This window comes from Hemicordylus capensis, chromosome 13, assembly GCF_027244095.1.
Source record: "Hemicordylus capensis ecotype Gifberg chromosome 13, rHemCap1.1.pri, whole genome shotgun sequence".
In the NCBI taxonomy this organism is placed as follows: Eukaryota; Metazoa; Chordata; class Lepidosauria; order Squamata; family Cordylidae; genus Hemicordylus; species Hemicordylus capensis.
In genome coordinates, this window is record NC_069669.1 from 22,583,222 (window position 1) to 22,602,267 (window position 19,046).

Consider the following 19,046-nt stretch of genomic DNA (forward strand, 5'->3'; position numbering starts at 1 on the left):
CCAATCTTTGGTGCCGCCTCCTGGTACCCCGCCAGCCAATCAGAGGAGTGGGCTCGGCTGCCAGGGGCGCGCGGGGGGAGGAGCGCGGAGAGCCCGGCCGGAATCCACCCCGCGCGGGGGGGGGGGCTTGGGCGGCTTGGCACCCCTGCGCATGCCCAGTGGCCCGCCCTGAAGCCAGCACAGCAGCCCCGAACCCCAACCCCCCCGCCCCCACCAGAGCCGAGCCCGGGAGGAAGGCAGCAAGGCGTGGGCGGCAGGCGCCTGCCGAGGGGGAGGGAGAGCGTGTGGTTTTTTTGTTTTATTCACTTGGTGCCGCCTTTCCTGCTGCCCCGCCGTGCTTTCCTTTCACTCTGCGCTCGCTCCCGTGTGGCCTGGGTCCAAGGGTCTCGAAGGGACTTCGGGCTGCGTTTGGCTGGTGTGTGTGTGAACGCGCACACTCTCTCCCAGAGCCGAAGGAGGGTCGGGGTAGCTGCCCCATGTGTAAAGCCTCCTGGTGGCAGATCTTTGGAGCGCCAGGGTCCCAGGTGAAAGCCCTGGCAGGTCTGGGTAGGGCTGGAAAAGAAAGATCCTTGCCTGGAACCCTGCAGAGCTGCTGCCAGTCTGTGCAAATGATACCGAGCTAAATGGACCAGGGCCTGACTCAGGATTTGGCAGCTTCCTAGGCCTATATTTGGTGAGAGGGAGAAAACTTCTCTTCCCACTTTCTTCATACCAAGCATGATCGTATCAACTGGTCCTGTCCCCTCTTGTCCTGTTCCTTCTTTAAGAACGTGAGAAGGTATCGGCATAGGCAAAAGGTGGCGATGCAACGGCCCCAGGTGCGATGCCCTTGTGCCAAGGAAAGGGACCTGCCTCGCATGCAAGGGTCTTATATATAGGCATCTGGAAGTAGGGTGAGGGTCTAGATCAAGGATTCTTAACGTTTTTGGAGTCCTGTACTGGTACATTATCCATGCGCAGTTTCCTGGACCAGCAGTTAGTAAGGGGATTGCGCCCCTCGCCCCCAACCCCACACCCCCCCAAAAAAATAATTTTGGGCAGCTCTCCGGAGCTCATTTCCAGGCAGCCCTTGCTGCTGGATAATGTTCATTTCGAGGAAGTCAAATGAATGTTCTCCAGCAGCGAGGGCTGCCTGGAAATGAGCTCCGGAGAGCTCCCAGTAGCCCCCACTGTCCCAAAATTGTTTTTTGGGGGGATGATTTTTATTAGTGATGCCTCACAGACCGGTAACCAACGCCTCACGGGCCAGCACCAGTCCACGGACCCCGGTGGTTGAGAATCAATGGCTTAACCAATGGACATCTGAAGACAGACAAAAACCAGCCTAGAAATATCTCTTATGAATTTTACTTATTATAGCACATGATCAAAAGCTCCAAATTCTGGGAGTTCAAGGGGGAGGGGACACCTGCTAGCTCTCTCCCAACCCTAGATAACTCGGCTGGTTTGAACTTGCAAAAGCAATGTGGGCAGAAAAGTAGCTTGCCAGAGCATAGATCTTCAAATGTGCTCTGCGTTGTGATCTATTGGATTCACACTGAGTCTCCCTCCACTTGCGCGCTAGAGGTCTACCTTGCCACTTCAGCTCCTGCAATTGGCCACAGTGGCTGGGGATGATGGGAGTTGTAGTCCAACACCTGAAGGGCCGAAGTTGTACAGCCCTGTTCTATGATCAGAATCCTTTCTGGATGCAGAACTGCATCACAATGGACGAAACTGGAATCAGGTTATTACGTCCACCCCCAAACACTACCTGCAAATGCTTGGTGTCTAGTCACTACACTTGCTACCTAATATGGATAGTAATGGAGGACCCGTGCGTACATGAGGGCAGAGCTAAAGCTGCCCCCATTCCTTCTTCCGTAATTCATTTCTTCTGATTTTCCCGCTGACAGTCTTTGGCAGCTGCTGGACAAATTCCATCTGTATGAAGGAAGGAGGAAGGCAAGTTAGTAACATGAAATGTCCACTTAAGTTAAGGGTTGAGCACATTGGGTGTGTTTTCTAGGCATTAAGGGCTAAAAACAGGGTAAGCCTAGCGAGAGCTTTCCTGGATCAGACCAAATTCTAGGCCAGCATCTCCCTACAGTGGCCAGTTCTTACTGTAAGATTTGTATCGTGCCTTTTATTTAAAAAAAACAAAAGACCCAGAGTGGTTTACAATATCTTTAAAACAATATGATTATCAAAAATAGTGCAAATCTGTATTAAACAGGAAGCCTCCAGGAAGCCTACAAATGGCCTTTCCCAGCGGGGCATCTCATCAATTGGTGTTTAGAGCTATTTCAGGAAAGAGGGCAGGTGAGTTGGGAGCATTCCAGACTAGACCCTGCAACGGGGTCAGGACGCATCTCGGAAGAGTGCTTCCACACTTCCTGCGTCCTGACACCGCAGTCCCTACACGGACAGCAGGGTGCCATTCACATTGCCGATGCCTTGTTGCGAATTTAATCACTGTGATACAGAGCAAGGATGTCGTATAGCGTGGAAAAGTTGCTGTTTTTTTCCGGGTTGTTAGTTGCTGCGAGACTGCTCCCCCTGCTGTTTACGTTCTGATTGCGACTTGCCGAATGGAGGCATTTTGCTGCTATCTATCTATCACATTTTATATCCTGCTCTTCCTCCAAGAAGCCCAGAGCGGTGTACTACATACTTAAGTTTCTCCTCACAACAACCCTGTGAAGCAGGTTAGGCTGAGAGAGAAGTGACCCATGCCCAGAGTCACCCAACAAGTCTCATGGCTGAATGGGGATTTGAACTCAGGTCTCCCCAGTCCTAGTCCAGCACTCTAACCACTACACCACGCTGGCTCTTCCAGCTAGTCTGGGAAGCGCCCAGGAGGCGGCAGGGGGATGCCCAGAACCTCATGGATGGTTTCACTCAATCTGCCTGTAGTCAGTAAGCCAGAGATGGGTCAGGTGAATCCTGAGAACTGGAAGTGCACACTCCTAGCGGTCATAATGTCTGGGCCTGCCCAGGTTTGATTCCAATACTGGATTCCCAAGATCCTCTCAAGATCCTCCTCCCACTTGGACCCAACATTTGAAGTCGGGTGGAGGGTTTCTCGTCTCAATATTTTGCACAACATCAAATTGATATATTGCCCAGGACTGCTTTCAGTAGCCACCAGGAAATGGGGGCTGATGCTTGGAGACACCAGACCACCGGAAGGGTGGACAGCCTAAGCATCACATGTTTTGATTTGAAATGTATGGAAATAGTGTGACACATTTTTATCGTTTTCTTGGTTCGTGTTGAATGAAAATGAAACAGAATTTCACTGAGCTATTAATTATCTCTCTGTTGGACCAGCTCACTCGTTTAGGACAAAGGTGGCGATCCCAAGCGCACTTATATGGACGTAGTTCCCACTAAGAGCTACCGATTCCGTTATTTGGGCTCAGATGGTAACTGTACTTGCCTTTCTGGGATACTTGTACGGAGCAGTTACTTTCTTGACATGGTCTTGCAGCTCAAGGGTTAACTTCTCAGGATTATATGCCATGAAGGAAGGAGACAGGACCACAAAAGCTTTCACCACCTAGAACAGCAAATCAGCAGATGCTGCAATTTTAGTTAATCAAAAGCAGAAAGCAACAAAATGAATGGGGGAAAGTTCACTCAGGTGGCTTTTTGGGTTCACAAGGAGTTCAAGAGCAGATGGGTGGTGGTGGTCATCATCCATGTCTATATTTTTTGGGTGGGCCACTGCTGCTGCAGCCACCGTAGTCAGCCGGCCTCCTTGCCCCCGCTCACCTGCCTTGACTCAGTATAATGATGCCACTGTATGGCTCCTGTTATCCCTGGGATGGGTTTGTGCCCGGGTGGTGATGTATAGGGAAGCCAACTGGCTGTGATGGTGGTAGTGAGTGGGGCCACAGAGGCCAGCAGTAGGTGGGGGAGGAGACAAGTGGGGAGGGTGAGCATGGCAGCTTCCCTTGGCATCCCCCTTGGTGGCCTGTGTGCAGAGCGCAGTCACTCAGTGGTGGACTGTCCCTGAAGCCAGTACAAAGCAGCTTGATTCAGGGATGGTGTCTTCCCTCTTTATACAGCAGAAGGCCTCTTCACCATAACCGTCTGAATATATGAGCAACCTGCTTTGCTGGCTTCTAGCTTGCAGCGAGTTTGAAATGTGGCATTTGCCAAACCAGGCTGAAACTAGATCCTAAGCATGGTCACGGATATGCATGGGTATGCCCTTCCTAGGGTTAACTTATGGCACAAGGGTTAACTTATGGCACAGGAAGGAGACAGGGATCACAGCAGAGTTAACTTCTAAGGCCTGGGAGTGGAATTTGCAGGCTCTTGGATGACTAGCAAGTGGTTAATGATTGTGTGAAAAGAGCCTCTCATTTCACCAGTACTGCCCCCAAACATCACTTCCCACCACAGGGCTGTAGCCAGCCGTCTGTTTCCTGGTGGGGCTTCAAAGGAAAGAACAGAAAACCAGTGGCTTCCTAGTAACCAACAGAACCTTCTAGAACCCCATGCCCTTGCCTTCCTCCAACTACGCATGGTTAGAAACACAGAAGTTGGAACATGAAGAGTTATTTTTGCCAGTGGCTTATACCCACCTATGATGAATGCCCTCCTTAAATCATAACTTCCAGAGGTTACCCCTTACCCTCTTTAAGCACCCTGCCGTTGTGTGAATAGTACAGTCCTGTTCGGACAATGGTGGAATGGTTGTCTGAATAGGATTGTACTCTGTTCACACCTGAACCAGGTGAACCCATGTCCCTGACACAGCCCTGGTTCAAGTGTGAGCAGAGTACAGTCCTATTCAGACAACGGTTGCCCGGTACTATTCAAGGGCAGAGTGCTTAAAGAGAGTAAGGGTGAACCCCAGGAAGTTATTTAAAGCATGGTGTTGGGGGCCCACACAGGGCTTTGCCTCATGGCTCCCCATAACTGGGTACTGACCATGAACTGAACATTTGAAGCCAGTTCTATGCATCTTCTGCTTGAGTTGGTTTTTAAAAAAACCTTTTTATTTTGGTATTTTCGCAATACAAAGGAACAAAGCTGTCCACCAAGAACTGTTATTTCAAGTGATGTATATTACCTTTGCATATCAGTGAGTCTTTTTGTTTGGCTTTTTAATAAAACACTATCGATTTCAAGTGTTCTGGCTTTTTGTGTGTCGTTTTAAACTTATTGAGTTAGTTTGAAAATGGTATCCAACGTGGTAAGAAGTCATCTTTCGATTGGGGGTTGGGTTTTTTAAAATTATTATTTGTGAAGAGATTTTGTCCATAATGAGCCTGTTCCAAATGTTATTGAACTAGTTTCTTATCTGCTTGAGGTTCCTGACACCCTTGTGAAACCATAATTTGCAAACCATGTCTGCAAGGAGCAGACTTTTAACACTTCTTTACCTCCCCTCGGACAAGATCAGGGCTGCTGACCACAGCCGATTCGACCACTGCTGGATGCTCTATCAGTGCACTTTCCACCTCAAAAGGCCCGATGCGATACCTGGGGAAGAAGCAGAGAGAGGCCTGCTCCACACAATTGTTCAAATTAGGTTAAGTGTGGGTTACCGACATTAGCATGATTGTGTGAACCCACGCCAAGGTGGTTTAGGGCCTGAGATGAATAGGGGTTTCCTGCATGAAATCCTGGCACGGGATCACAAAATTGTGCTACTGTTGGTAACCCATAATAAACCTAGATTTCAATGACTGCGTGAACCAGGCCATAGTGTGCTACTTCATGAAGAAGTATATAGGGCAGCAGCATCCAGACTAGTCAGTCGTCATTAAGAACCAGTGAGACAAATTAGTCAAGACTAATTTAGGTTCCATCAATTTCAATGGCACTTAGTCATGACTCACTTAATCTGGACTAAATTAATGTTTTGAGTATACTTTTTTGTTGTTCTGGTTTTTTATAACATACTTCAAAATGTACACACCCAGAAGAGATGATGACGTCATCAGATCTTCCAACAAACCACAAATATCCATCCTGGTCCATCAGTCCTCTGTCTCCAGTGATATAAAAATCCCCGCGAAAGGCTGCAGCAGTTTTCTTCGGATCATCCTTGCAATCAATAAAGTTATATTATGATTCTTAATTAGAAGTCCCCAAACACACACTGTGCAAAATATACACATTTGGTTAATCATTCATGTTGCCAAATCTGTATACAGCCATTAACTGACATACAAAAATAATGAAGAGAGGATAGTGCTGTGTATACATTACTTACCACGTAGCGAGAGAAAAAACAAAATGGCGGCTTGGGTTGGATTCTAATTGCAATGTCTCCTTCTTTCCCATGAGGCAAAATATTGCAGAATTCATCTATAATCTAGAAAATGGTAAATTACATGCAAGGAACTAGGATTAAGAAACAAAATGCCTAAGAAACCTGCACCCACATTAGGGGTCGGCAGGTTGAATGCATTCCAAACCCTGACATTTCTGTGGTGGAACCTGGTGATGTCACAAAGCTGTCAACCCTTGAAATACTGGGGGAAAATCTGGTACCAGGGCAGAGTCCAGTGGAGGCCCCAAAATGAGATTAACCTTTGCCACTGCCCATCCACTTGAGGCCAAAGAAAAAAGCTGGAGAAATTTGACACAAATGCCAATTCTTCCTCGAAGGTTTATTTATGTATTGTTATATACTAGCCAGCATGGTGTAGTGGTTAGAGTGCCAGACTAGGACCAGGGAGACCCGAGTTCAAATCCCCATTCAGCCATGATACTAGCTGGGTGACTCTGGGCCAGTCACTTCTCTCTCAACCTACTTCACAGGGTTGTTGTGAAAGAGAAACTCAAGTATGTAGTACACCGCTCTGGGCTCCTTGGAGGAAGAGTGGGATATAGATGTAATAATAATAATAATAAAGGACTCAATGTCTGGATAAAACAAACCAGTCAATAACACCTGTCTGACTGTGTAAAATAATAATAATAATAATATGCCATCCTACTTCCCAAGAACTCAGGACAGCATAACAATCCCCTCCATTTTAGCTGCACAACAAACCTGTGAGGTAGGTTAGGCTGACAAAGAGCATTTGGACCCAGTTATACAGTGAATTTCATGCCTCCCAATTCCTAGTCCAGGCCATGCCAAATTTTATTTGGAGTCAACCCAAATACTTAGGAGCCAGACAATGGATACTTGACAAAATTACTAGACTTGGCATTGTGGAGCAGGAGAGTAATGGGGCTTCTCTTTCTCCCCTTTATAAGTCAGAACAGAAGCAGGGCTGCCTGGGACAAAGGAAGGTTTTATTAAATAACTTGCTTCCAGAAGATCCTAGTCTAGGCTCCACAGTTAACTCCCATCCCTGGCGCTTGGGATTTGTCAAGTGCTGTCCTCGTCAGACCCTGTAACATGTACACCACCCTGGCCCTCCGTGGTTCATGTCTTCTTTCTACTAGAGCGACAAACTAGAGGAACAAGCTTACTCTTACCTGAACATCATATGGGGAGGCTGGCCTGCCCATGGAGCCGGGTTTAATTGGCTTTCCTTTCTCATTTTGGGATATCATACCCTGCAGAGAACCAAGTTTTAAGTGCCCTTAGCTTTTAAGTGAATTGCACTTCTCTTCCACTTAAAATATTGTTTCAGTGATATCGAACACTCACATTTCTTGGGGAGTGCTAGCTTTAACACTTGGCAGAGCCATGAGGGTTGAATGCTGTTATGCTTTAATGAATTCCACCTGGGAGGAATCTTAGCAAAATCAACAGAGTCATGACGGGACCCTTTGGCCTAGTTCTTCCTAAGCTAGTAAACCTGGATCTGCACAGACTCTTGCAACTGAAGAACAGCCAAAATCTGTATGTGTGTGTTGTTGTAGCCAAAGAAAGTTAGCCAATGAGACAAGTTAGTTATAATTAACTTAAGTCCCATTAATTAGAATAGGAGTTATTCAGGGCAATTCCAAGGGTAACCCAATCCAGGTGCATGATCACTTTTTCAGTGACTGTAGCCAAGTTGATATTACTGGTATATTTACCTACTGACAAGATAACGTCTCCCACTATAAGGCCATATTTTTGCAAAACCCTCTGAATATACACAATGTGGGTTACAGTGATATACAACAAAACAATAAATAAAAATATTACAATAAAATATTACAATAAAATAATAAAATAAATAAAATAAAATCTAACTTTGAAAATCTACATATTTCATTTAGAAAAAGATGCAAGGGTATACCCAGACATCTAACTTCCTGGGCACACCCTTACATCTTTTTGGACACCAGAGATACCCAAATAACATACAAACTGACACACAAGTAGAATGGCTGACTGTGACTGAAGCTATTCCTGGAGATTTTCCCCTCTTCTTTTTTTACAATACCAAACCATAAAAATCTGAAGGTTTGCTTCATTTAGGTCAGTTTGAATTACAATCTGTAAAACAAGTCTGGGAATAACATGGTACAAGTTTTTATTCCTTGGCTTGGATTGTTTGGCACCGTGCTTATATTTATTCACAAAATTGCACCTACTACTTCAGTCTGTCCGTAGCCTTCATAAATATCCAGCCCCGTCTGGCTTTTCCACTGCTCCAGTACTTCAGAATTGAGTGGTTCCCCTCCCGTCAAACAATGCCTCAGACTTTTGAACCTGTAACTTAATGTGCATAAAAGAAAGAGGTCGGGTTGGTCTTGAATTTCATCACAGGTTAGGAACATCGGAAGCGGCCTTCTACTGAGTCAGACCCTTGGTCCATCTAGTTCAGGACTGTCTACACTGACTGGCAGCAGCTCTCCAAGGTCGCAGGCAGAAGTCTTCTCTCCCAGCCCTACCTGGAGATGCTGCCAGGGAGGGAAGCTGGGACCTTCTGCATGCAAAGCAGATGCTCTTCCACTGAGCTATGGCCCCATTCAGTCAGGGGAATATCTTACGGCAGACAGTGCTTACATGTAGTCACCCATCCAAATGCAAAACTGGGGCAGGCCCTGCTTAGCAAAGGGGGCAATTCATGCTTGCTACTGCAAGGCCAGCTCTCCTCCCTTAAGGATAAAACGGTGGCTCTCAAACTATGGGTCAGGCCACCCTTGGTTGGAGAGCATGGAGCACCTCTTGAAGGCATGAAGATCCACAGAGGGCCTTATTCCCCATCAGCCCAGATTGGAGTGGGTCGAAAGCTCTCCACCACTAGAATTCCTCCCTCCCTCGTGTGAATTAAAAAATGATACAAAGGTACCGGGTAAGGTCCAGCTGCACCAGCATGCGATAGACTGTTGGAGCGCTGCAAAGTGTGGTTATTGGATACCTGGAGAGAGTCTGCAGATATGGAAAAGGGAGAGAGAAGCACGGACCTTTTGGAAAAGATGCTTTGGCTGGTGGGGTCATCTTACATGATAACATGGCTTAAATCTTACAGCACATTTCAGTTGTCACACTTTATGGCAGAATGCTTCGTGACAGCACTTTTGGGCAGCTTTACAGCTCTTTTGAATCATTTGCTTTCAGTTAATATTAGAAACATGTATGGACCTGCAGCAACATGTTGCTGTACATCCCTAGTGTGCATGTGTGACCTGAGCCTGTGCCTGAGCTTGGTGAAAGTTTTAGGCACTTTCCCCCCTCAGAAGCAGAAGGGGTTGTAAGTGTCTTGAGGGAGTATTCTTCAAGCTGAGAAATTTCTCACTGTTTTTCTTCAAGCCCTCCTCATTTTTTAGTTTTTTAATTAATAAATCCTTGTTATAGAGTGTCACTCCTCATTGGGTCCTGCCCTAGTCACACGCTCGTGAAGGCCTAAGCCCACTCAAGCCTTTCTTGTAGGGAGGGATTAATCTCCCAGAATACTCCCTTGGAAGAATGAATATGCTCATATTAAAAAGTGGATGGTGGCAGCCTACTTGGGCTCCTCACAGCTAGACAAAGAACTTTGTATTCCTCCATCCCCTCAATCATTACAATTTATCCTCACAACAATCCTGCGAGGTAGGTTAGGGTAAGAGAGAAGTGACTGGCCTAGAGTCACCCTGTGAATTTCATGGCTGGACGGGGATTTGAACTTGGGTCTTTCCAATCCTAGTCCAACACTCTAACCACTAGACCACGCTGGCTTCTTTCTGTTCTGAACCATCTCCTTAATTGAAGAGGCTCATCTGAGTTCACATAAGAGGGTATCTGGCCTGGTTTGCAGATTGTGTAAACCATAAATATAACCCCATGGCAGAATTTGTACTCTTACCTTTAGCATCTCTTGTGACTCAAACTGCGGCATGCTGTGTATGAAGACACTGATGCCTCGGAGCCACGGAGCAAAGACGCTGCCCAAGGCAGCTTTGATCCAGCCTGTGTCGGACATGTTCCACATGATGTCGGAAGGCCTGAAGTCCAGCCAGCACCTGTGAAAAGTCAAAATGAGAGACGGGAATTTAATACAAGCAAATGAATGTGTTTAGCCATATGTAGAGAGACTCAGAAAGGATATGGGAACATTTACAGGAGTGTATGAGCAGGTTCAGCTTGAATGCTCGCCCTCAAACCGAACCAGAGGGGAGCCGGTCTGAGGGCAAGTTGAACCAAGCCCTGGCTCGAAGACCTGCCTCGTGAGCTGGCTTGATTTGAGCTGAACAGGGCTAACATCCAGCTCGCACATCCCTAAACATTTATACTATGATGACGACAAACATTAAAATACTGATTTTCAATGAAAGTTCTCAAAGCTGTTTACATTGATGGTGTCATGGCTCAGACTTCTGACTCAGAAGAGCCAGAGCAGGAGGACTCGCCTGCTAGTGAGGGCTTAGAGGAACAGCCACAGGATTTGGCAGAGAAACCAGACTCTGAAGCTGAGGATTCACAACAGCTGCCAGACATGATTTCTGATGGAGAGGAGCCTGGGATTTCACCTATATTGAGATGACGTCTCAAGAGGCAGGCTCAGTGGGACTCACACAGGTGCAGGAGATCACAAGAAAGAAAGCCAAAGTGCTGACTCAGGGAAACCTGATTGGCTGCTGGTTCTCTTGAGCCATATATATTCAACAGTCTCTCATTGCTCTGATGCTGTTTGCAACTTTGCTGGCTGCAGATAGTGTGCTCTTGAATTTCAGCCATTTCCGTGTTCCAGTTTGTTTTGTCTGTACTTTCCTGCATTGTTCCCTTAATTCCTTGTTCTGTGTCCTTCGCTCGTTTTATTCCTTGTTTGGTCTTTTCCTTTCACTTATTATTACTCAGTTAATGTTAGAGGGGGGTACCTAGTTTCAGTTCAGGGGACTTAATTCATTTACTACTTTCTTTGCAAGCCTTTTATTTTCCTTCATCCAGTTTAATTACTGCTTTCTGTTTACTCTCAGGGGGAGTGCTGAAGGGGGTTGTAAATCCTGTTGGGTTAGCTGAGCTAACAGATTCACGACAGTTATATAAATGAGAATAATAAAGAAATTATTATGGACTAGATTGACAGCCATGAATGCACCACTGAGAGACCTTAAAGGCCAAGTTGAAGACAGATCATCCTGGAAAGAATCAATCTATGTGGTCACTAAGAATCAACACTGACTTGGCAGCACTCAATCAATCAAGAAATAAGATGTTCCATGTCACAAAAGGGCTCACAGTCAAAAAACAAAACAAAACATAGGGAAGACACCAGCAACAGCCACTAAAGGGATGCTGTGCTGGGGTTGGGTAGGAACAGTTGCTCTCCCTCTAAGTATAAGGGAATCAGTACTTTAAAAGGTGCCTCCTTGCTAAGTTAGCAGGGATCCTAAGCAAAGACTACACACTCTCATTAGTTTTACTTATACCAATTTAACTGCCATGGCTTCCCAAATCTTCCAGAGAAGATGGGTGGAGAGTCCGTCTTGCAATAGCAAGCATGAATTGTCCCCTTTGCTAAGCAAGGCTCACCTTAGTTTGCCTTTGGATGGGTGACTACATGTGAGCACTGCCTGCGGTATGAAAGATACTCCCCTTAACAGACAGGGCTGTACCTTAGTGGTAGTGCTTTGCACAGAGAAAGTCCCAGGTTAAATCCTTGGCATCTCCAGTCAGGGCTGGGGAAGACTCTTGCCTGAAATCCTGGAGAGCTGTTTATTATTATTACATTTATATCCCGCTTTTTCTCCAAGGAGCCCAGAGCGGTGTACTACATACTTAAGTTTCTCTTTCACAACAACCCTGTGAAGTAGGTTAGGCTGAGAGAGAAGTGACTGGCCCAGAGTCACCCAGCTAGTTTTCATGGCTGAATGGGGATTTGAACCCGGGTCTCCCCGGTCCTAGTCCAGCACTCTAACCACTACACCATGCTGGCTCTCTCTTTTTTGCCTACCATGACTGTTGCCAGTCACGGTAGGCAATCCTGAGCTAGATGGACTGTCTGTCTCAGTACAAGGTTTCTATAAGATTGTTTTAATGGAAGGTGGTATAAAAATTTGACAAACAAACAAACAAACTGTAGTTTGGTGAAGGTCTTCTTGGAAGCAAGCCCATTGGCCAAGGGGGAGGGTGATGGGAAGAGCTGCAACATGAGTGGACACATGTGCGGCAGTTCCTCCTCCTGACTGGCCAATGGGCTGGCTCTCAAAGGCCCCAAACATGTGGCAGCTCCTCCTCCCACACTCTCCACCAGCCAATGGGCTTGCTCCCCAAGTGCCCAGTAAGAGTATTTATTTATTTATTTATTTGTTTATTTATTTTATTCTATTTCTGTACCGCCCTTCCAAAAATGGCTCAGGGCGGTTTACACAGAGAAACAATAAATAAATAAGATGGATCCCTGTCCCCAAAGGGCTTACATTCTAAAAAGAAACATAAGATAGACACCAGCAACAGTCACTGGAGGTACCGTGCTGGGCGTGGATAGGGCCAGTTGCTCTCTCCCTGCTAAATAAAGAGAATCACCACGTTAAAAAGTGCCTCTTTGCCAAGTTAGCAGGGGTAAGAATGCATGGGCCTTGGGGAGTAAGCCCATTTGCCAGTGGGGAGGGCAGGAGAAGGATCTGCCCCAGACATCACAAAAGACAACAGAATTTTCTAAAGGGCTAAAATCTGCCCACACATGCAAATATACATGTTGCTTGGGTTGAAATTCTGTTTGTATGGCTTTCCCCCTTTTGAGCTCTAATATTTTCCAGATCTGTAGCTGCATAAGAGAGCTAGGAGACACATACCTTCCAGTTAAGGCCATTCCAAGACTTAAACTACTCTGAGTATGTTCCACCATCTTTGGAGAGCCTGTTGTCCCGCTGGTGAAGAAGATCGTCATTGGCTCGTTGCTCTTTGTTCTAATGCATTTGTGGTTGGAAGAGGCCACCCTTAGGCAGGAAAGGCAAGGACGGGTTACAGAATTCAAAAAAGACAAATGCTATTTTTTCCTACACACTTGAAGTTATCCAGGCATGTGTTTGAGGATTTAAACCATAAATACGTCGAGCCATTTATATATTTATATGGCAGCACCATGTAGAGAAGATGAAGCTGCATCTTAGTCGTTTTGTCGGACCACCAATTTAATGCTATTTATAACGTAGCTACGTTTTGTTTAGCAGCTATGAGTGTGGGACGACAAACTTTGGTCAATATAGTTGAGTAACCTATTTTTGATTATATTAATGTGTAGGGATATTTGCTTTGATACTTGCCACTGTTGTTAAATAATAACAAACTTTATTATTTGTCTCTGTATATATGCACTGGTCAATGACTGTATAAAGTTTACATGGTACCTTAAAAACCCAATCTGTTTGTTTTTATACTTTAAAAAACAAAACTGTGGGTGGGCGTGGCTTCGTGTTGCCCACAGAGGACAATTGCACAGCCTGCAGGGTGGTGGGAGGGAGCTGGCCTCATGATTAGCGCAAAGGTCAGCCAATCACCCCTCTGCACAGCCAGCCTCTCCTCAAAACAGGAACGGCCAGTTGCTCCCAGGCTCAGTTCACGTTTGAATTGAATATGACTGTCCAAGAAGAGGTGAGATCCACAGCAGGCCCATTCCTCAAGGCATGGACGTCTGCCTGAGGCCTAACTGGCTGGAAGCTGCCTCAGGTTCATGGCTGAGCAAACATTTGGGCCCTGACACAACGACAATGCTGAGACACTCACTCAAAGAGCTCCTTGAAATCCAGCCAGCCATCCCTTCTGCCTTCAGAGATCAGCAACTTGGTTTTCAAAGAGGAGCAGGATGCTGAAATGGAGTCCACCACAGGTGCCAAAATGTCGTTTGCAATCATGCATTTGGCCTTTGATGCTTGGAGTCTGTACAGGATGTCCTTGGCTGTCAGTTGAGGGGTCCCTGGTATGAAGACAACCCCTGGAGAACCCAGGAATGCATAACTTTGTTGTAAGACATTTTTTCATGGGGTGGTTTCAAAGAAAATTGCGGCCAATAAGTGTGGGCGAGCAAACAGTGCCACCATTGTTTCTGTGAAGTTTGAAGTCTGCAAAGTTGGGCAGAGAATGACTGTTACGACTTCAGCCCAACTTCACCAAGCCAAACTGAAATGGTTTCGAATTTTGGGCTGAGGCCAGTAACTGCCTGACATCGGTGGCTTCAGATGTCACGAAAATGTTGGTGGCAGCAGGAGCATGTGCCCAGTGCCAACTTACTGGCCACGTTATGTATGAAGCTGCCCACCCTGGAGATGCAAGGAGGCTGGACTGAGTACATCAAGAGAGCTCTGCAGGACCAGTCCAAAGGTTCAACATCCTGTTTCTTCCACAGCCAGTCAGATACACAAATGGGACGTTAAGGCAATAGCCCTCTCCTGTGGCTGTCCTCAGTGGCTGGTATTCAACGGCATATGGCTCTATGAGCTAGCTAATAGCCGTTGATAGGTCTTTCTGCCATAAATGTGTCTAATCCCCTTTTAAGGCTATCTAAGCTAATAAGTATAACCACATCTGATGGCGCTGATGAATTCCATAATCCACAGTGTGGGGTGTGAAGGGACACCTTAATTGTTCTGTCCTGGAGCTACTGTCCACCTGTGTTCCCTGAATTCCTATAATCTCAGCAATAGTCTTTGGCTGGGTGGTATCACAGGAGTGTGAGTCAACACCATCGGGGAATCCCTGTTTCTGGAAAACACTCTGCTATCCATCAACTTTGTTGGGTGACCATAACTTCTGCAGTTATAGGCACCAGAAAAGTAACAAAAGGAAAAGAAATGAGGGGCTTGCCAATGTGGGCACATTATAGATTCAGAACAGGACGACAAATCCCAGGCACCAGGGAGCCATGGCGCCTAGGAATTTAACGGTGGTGTTTAGACTACGATATTCAGAGGCAAAGTTATTTAATAAAACCTTTATTTGTCCCAGGCAACCCTGTTTCTGTTCTAACTAGGATACATGTCAAAGGGATAAAGAGAAGCCCATTTAGCCTCCCCCTCCACAAAATTTCTCACGAAGTCCGGCAATTCTGTTGAGTGTCCATTGCCTGGCTCCAAAACTTTTGGGCTGCTCTTAGCTCCAAAGAAAAAAATTGGCCAAGGCCTGATTTAAAACATGCAATGCATTTACCGGTCCTGATGCAGGCAATGTTCAGCAGCCACCATTCTGGTATTCGAGGCAGGATGACCATGGCTCTGTCGCCTTTTTGCAGACCGCATGCATCTTGGAGGACGTTTGCCGCTTTCCTAGAGAGGAACCCCAGCTCCTCAAAGCTCCACCTCACTTCGTTCCCTTTCCCGTTTATCCACCATAGGGCTGGGTTGGGAGGTCTGTTTCCCTCCTGCAAAACAGTACCAGAGGCAGGAGCTGTTAGTTTCTCGCTTATGCTGGATCATGAGCAAGGTTCTACCAGCAAAACACAAGGCAGGTTCAGACATGTTGTGGAACCAGGTCTTATTTCAATTAAGGTTTAGTTATCAGCCAGGAGTCTTTCCAGCCCCACCTGGAGATGCATTCAGGGATTGATCCTGGGACCCTTCTGTATGCAAGCGCACAGATGCTCTCCCACTGAGCTATGGCTTGGAATCAGGAGCATAGGGAGGAAGAGTTTCATTCTTTATCTGTGCCATATTTCCCCACCAAACGTTGCAGTGATTTGCCCCCAAACAGTGGATTAAAACTTCAAAGCACAATACAGACATAAGGAACGATAATTGTAAAGGGGAAGAAATGGTACCTTTTCCACCACGGACCATTTGTCCAGTACATCACTTGCAAAATTAAAATACTCAGGGACATCCTTTTCACACCGATTAATGGCTTCATAATTGGAAAGATCAACAGAAGCAGATGCCCTGATATCTTTCTGGATCAATCTGCAAAAAGGCTTGGAACTCCAGATAGGCCTCAGCGTTTGAAGTTTGAGGAGGGTCTTCATGTCGCAAAGCTGTTGTGCCCTTGAAATCATGCAGGACTGTGTGGGATGGTCCTTTAGGGAAAGAGAGGAGGAGGAGGATGAGGAGGATTGATTGATTAATAATTATGTGTTGTGATTACAAAGTGCTTGTGGCTTTTTCATGCTTTGCTATCAGCATTTTTACTGGGCTGCTATGGATGTCAGGGCTACCTAACTTCACCCACCTCCTCACCCAGATGGTTTTGGACTACAGCTCCCATCCTCCCCAGCCATGGTGGCCAATAGGGATGATGGGAGTTGTAGTTCAACATCTTCAGCAGGACTATATGAGACTGTAGCTGGGGACTCAAACTTGGAGTGCTTCCACATGGGGAAAAAAAACAAACCCTCTTGGCACAGGTCATGAACCTGGGCCCTTCTGCGTGCAAGAAGATGCTCTGCCACTGAGCTTCAGTCCCATTCCCTCCAGGGAGTATCTTCCAGCAGACAGCACTCACATGTAGTCACCCATTCAAATGCAAACCAAGGCTAACCCTGCTTAGCATAGGGGCCCACTCATGTCCATTAGCTCAAGACCGACTCTCCTCCTCACATTCTCTCTTGTGAGTCCCAACCAGCAGCCTGCAGTGGACCAGGTCAGGCTCAGGCTAGCCACTCAGTGGACTGAATTCTCACGGGTTGGTGATATTTCAGACAATTTCTTCTGTTCCAAAGAGCTGCTCTCCCCTTGAAAAAGAAATGGCTTCTTCTCCCAGCACAATCAGGATCTCTCCCCATCCCTTGACGACATGTTGGCTCTGTATCGTACTGGCTCGTTTGTCAAAACCGTCTCCCAGCCAGTTTACGGGAAGTAACCGCAGTGGCATATCCAGAGCGTAGTCCACCCTTTCACGTGTCACAAGAGGGGAGGGTTGCACACTGCAGTGCTAAAAAGGCTGCGACAGACACTCTGAGAGGCGGTCTTCAGCGACACGCAGAATGAAGGCTTTGCTCAGCTCTGCAAGTGGGGAGGACATTTTCAACCCGGTTCAATCGCCCTGAAAGATCACCAAAATTGGGGGCCCCTTTCTAGGGGGGGGGGGTGTTCTATGAAAAGCCCCTCCCCCACCCAAGTTGGGTTCAACCCTAATGTTATTGACCGGTATATGGTGAGGAATATGATTCAAAGTAGTCAGACTGGTTTTAAAATGTAAGTTCAATGGAATGACTTTGAGTCATTTTCCTCACCATTTCCCCCAAGAAGCTACAGATGATGGGATTCTGTAATTAAACCACATGTTACTAGAATAATTGGAAGCCCTCTTTCACTTAGATGGAGGCGGAAACAAATATTCTGACTCATAACTGTCCCTGCTTTTATTTTTTTCTGTTTTGTCACAGAAAGAAACAAAATTGAAACAATAAAAACGTGAAAAGGAACAATATAAAAATATTGTTATGGACCAACTATATTTAATTACACCAAATAAGAGAAAAGGTTAAATCCGCTTGTATTTTCTTATTCCAAAATTTGATTACAAAACTTCAATTTGATGTAAAATGATCTCCCAGCTGTCTCCACATTTGAATATACATTGTCAATGTAACCATCACAAGAAAATCCCATATTCTGAGTAACAACAATCATCCCAAGATGGGGGATTGGTAAATGACCACTTTCTTGTAATAACCTGTCCAGATATGGTATTAACCCCTGTTGTTACTTTTAATATATCTGAAAAAAGAGCTGGTTTAGGGCAGTGAATAGAAGTTTGGCTTCTACTCAGCCATAACATCAGCAGCCTTAAAATCACAGGAACACAGGAAGCTGCCTCCTACTGAGTCAGACCCTTGGTCCATCTAGCTCAGTTTTGTCTGCACAGACTGGCAGCGGTTTCTCCCAGGTTCCAGAGAGAAGTCTCTACCAGCTCTACCTGGAAATGCCCAGGATCAAAACTCAGACTTTCTGCATGCATAGCAGAAACTCTGCCACTGAGCTATGGTGCACCTACCATCAGAGTATTGGTCCATTTAGCTCAGGACTGCCTACACTGACTGGCAGCAACTCTCCAAGGTTTCGGGCAGGAGTCTTCTTCCCCAGCCCTACCTGGAGATGCTGCCAGGGAATGAACCGGGGACCTTCTGCATGCCAAGCAGAGGCTCTGCCCCTGAGCTACGAACCCATTCCTAACCTTGCAAATGTCATGGCCTACTTTCTTCATAGGGTTGTTATGAGAATGGATAATTTGAAAGGTTTTCTAGAAAGGATAAGGAATAATTTTGTTGTTCTTACTTGTGTGGCGAAGGCCTGGATCAGGTGAAGCCTCCTTTTGGTGAAGACTCCTTTTCATTCATCTGCAAAGCTCTACAAGGATAGCTGCTGAGACATTCATCCTAGCTCCTCCTCCACAGCCTGGCTTTTAAAAGCAAATGAGAACCTTGTATGTCCTGAATGTGGCTTTCACAGGCAAGGATCATTCCCCTGTGAGAAGGCCGTTTCTCATTTCACCAATTATCTGTGGATAAAAAGGCAAGCAGGCGGGAGAAGAGAGAAACTTGTTTGCTAGCTTGGTCATTTCTTGGTTTGCTAGCAGATCTGAAGAGTTAATCTTCCACAGGTGGAACTCTAATGCCACCATAATATGCTGTGACCAGAGCACACAAAAGGCCAGGATTGAGGCTTAGGTCATTTTGCTATCAGTTTCTTGAGCATGGAGGGGGGGAAATGTGAAGAAGGCAGTAATAGTTTACACATTTAGTTGGCAGTCCGTCCTGCTAAAATCAGCGGGGCTTACTCCGCATTTACAGGGATACAGA

General features: G+C 46.2%; 1 protein-coding gene across 2 annotated transcripts; it reads right to left on the minus strand.

Moving 5' to 3' along the window:
- Nucleotides 1-1,196: 1,196 nt before the first annotated feature.
- On the minus strand, nucleotides 1,197-18,793 carry LOC128336538 (acyl-coenzyme A synthetase ACSM4, mitochondrial-like). 2 transcript variants are annotated; one of them, XM_053276387.1, is made up of 14 exons: nucleotides 18,523-18,793; nucleotides 16,071-16,322; nucleotides 15,464-15,674; nucleotides 14,045-14,252; nucleotides 13,114-13,257; nucleotides 10,185-10,341; nucleotides 9,189-9,268; nucleotides 8,488-8,611; nucleotides 7,435-7,515; nucleotides 6,215-6,316; nucleotides 5,918-6,045; nucleotides 5,379-5,478; nucleotides 3,422-3,541; nucleotides 1,197-1,923 (listed from the first exon to the last, which is right to left on the minus strand). In XM_053276387.1, the coding sequence occupies exons 2-14, from the start codon at nucleotides 16,299-16,301 to the stop codon at nucleotides 1,837-1,839; spliced, it is 1,773 nt and encodes a 590-aa protein (XP_053132362.1). In that variant the 5' UTR covers nucleotides 16,302-16,322; nucleotides 18,523-18,793; the 3' UTR covers nucleotides 1,197-1,836. The 2 variants fall into 2 exon arrangements, with proteins under 2 accessions (XP_053132362.1, XP_053132360.1); XM_053276385.1 differs by lacking the exon at nucleotides 18,523-18,793 and adding an exon at nucleotides 18,242-18,328.
- Between the last annotated feature and the right edge of the window lie 253 nt (nucleotides 18,794-19,046).

Bases quoted from the DNA above. Each gene is read 5' to 3' on its own strand.
- LOC128336538 (XM_053276385.1), bottom strand. The intron at 15,675-16,070 runs GTACCATTTCTT...ACTGTTTTGCAG, and splicing joins AATGGTCCGTGGTGGAAAAG to GAGGGAAACAGACCTCCCAA. The intron at 9,269-10,184 runs GTAAGAGTACAA...CCATATCTGCAG, and splicing joins AGTCACAAGAGATGCTAAAG to ACTCTCTCCAGGTATCCAAT.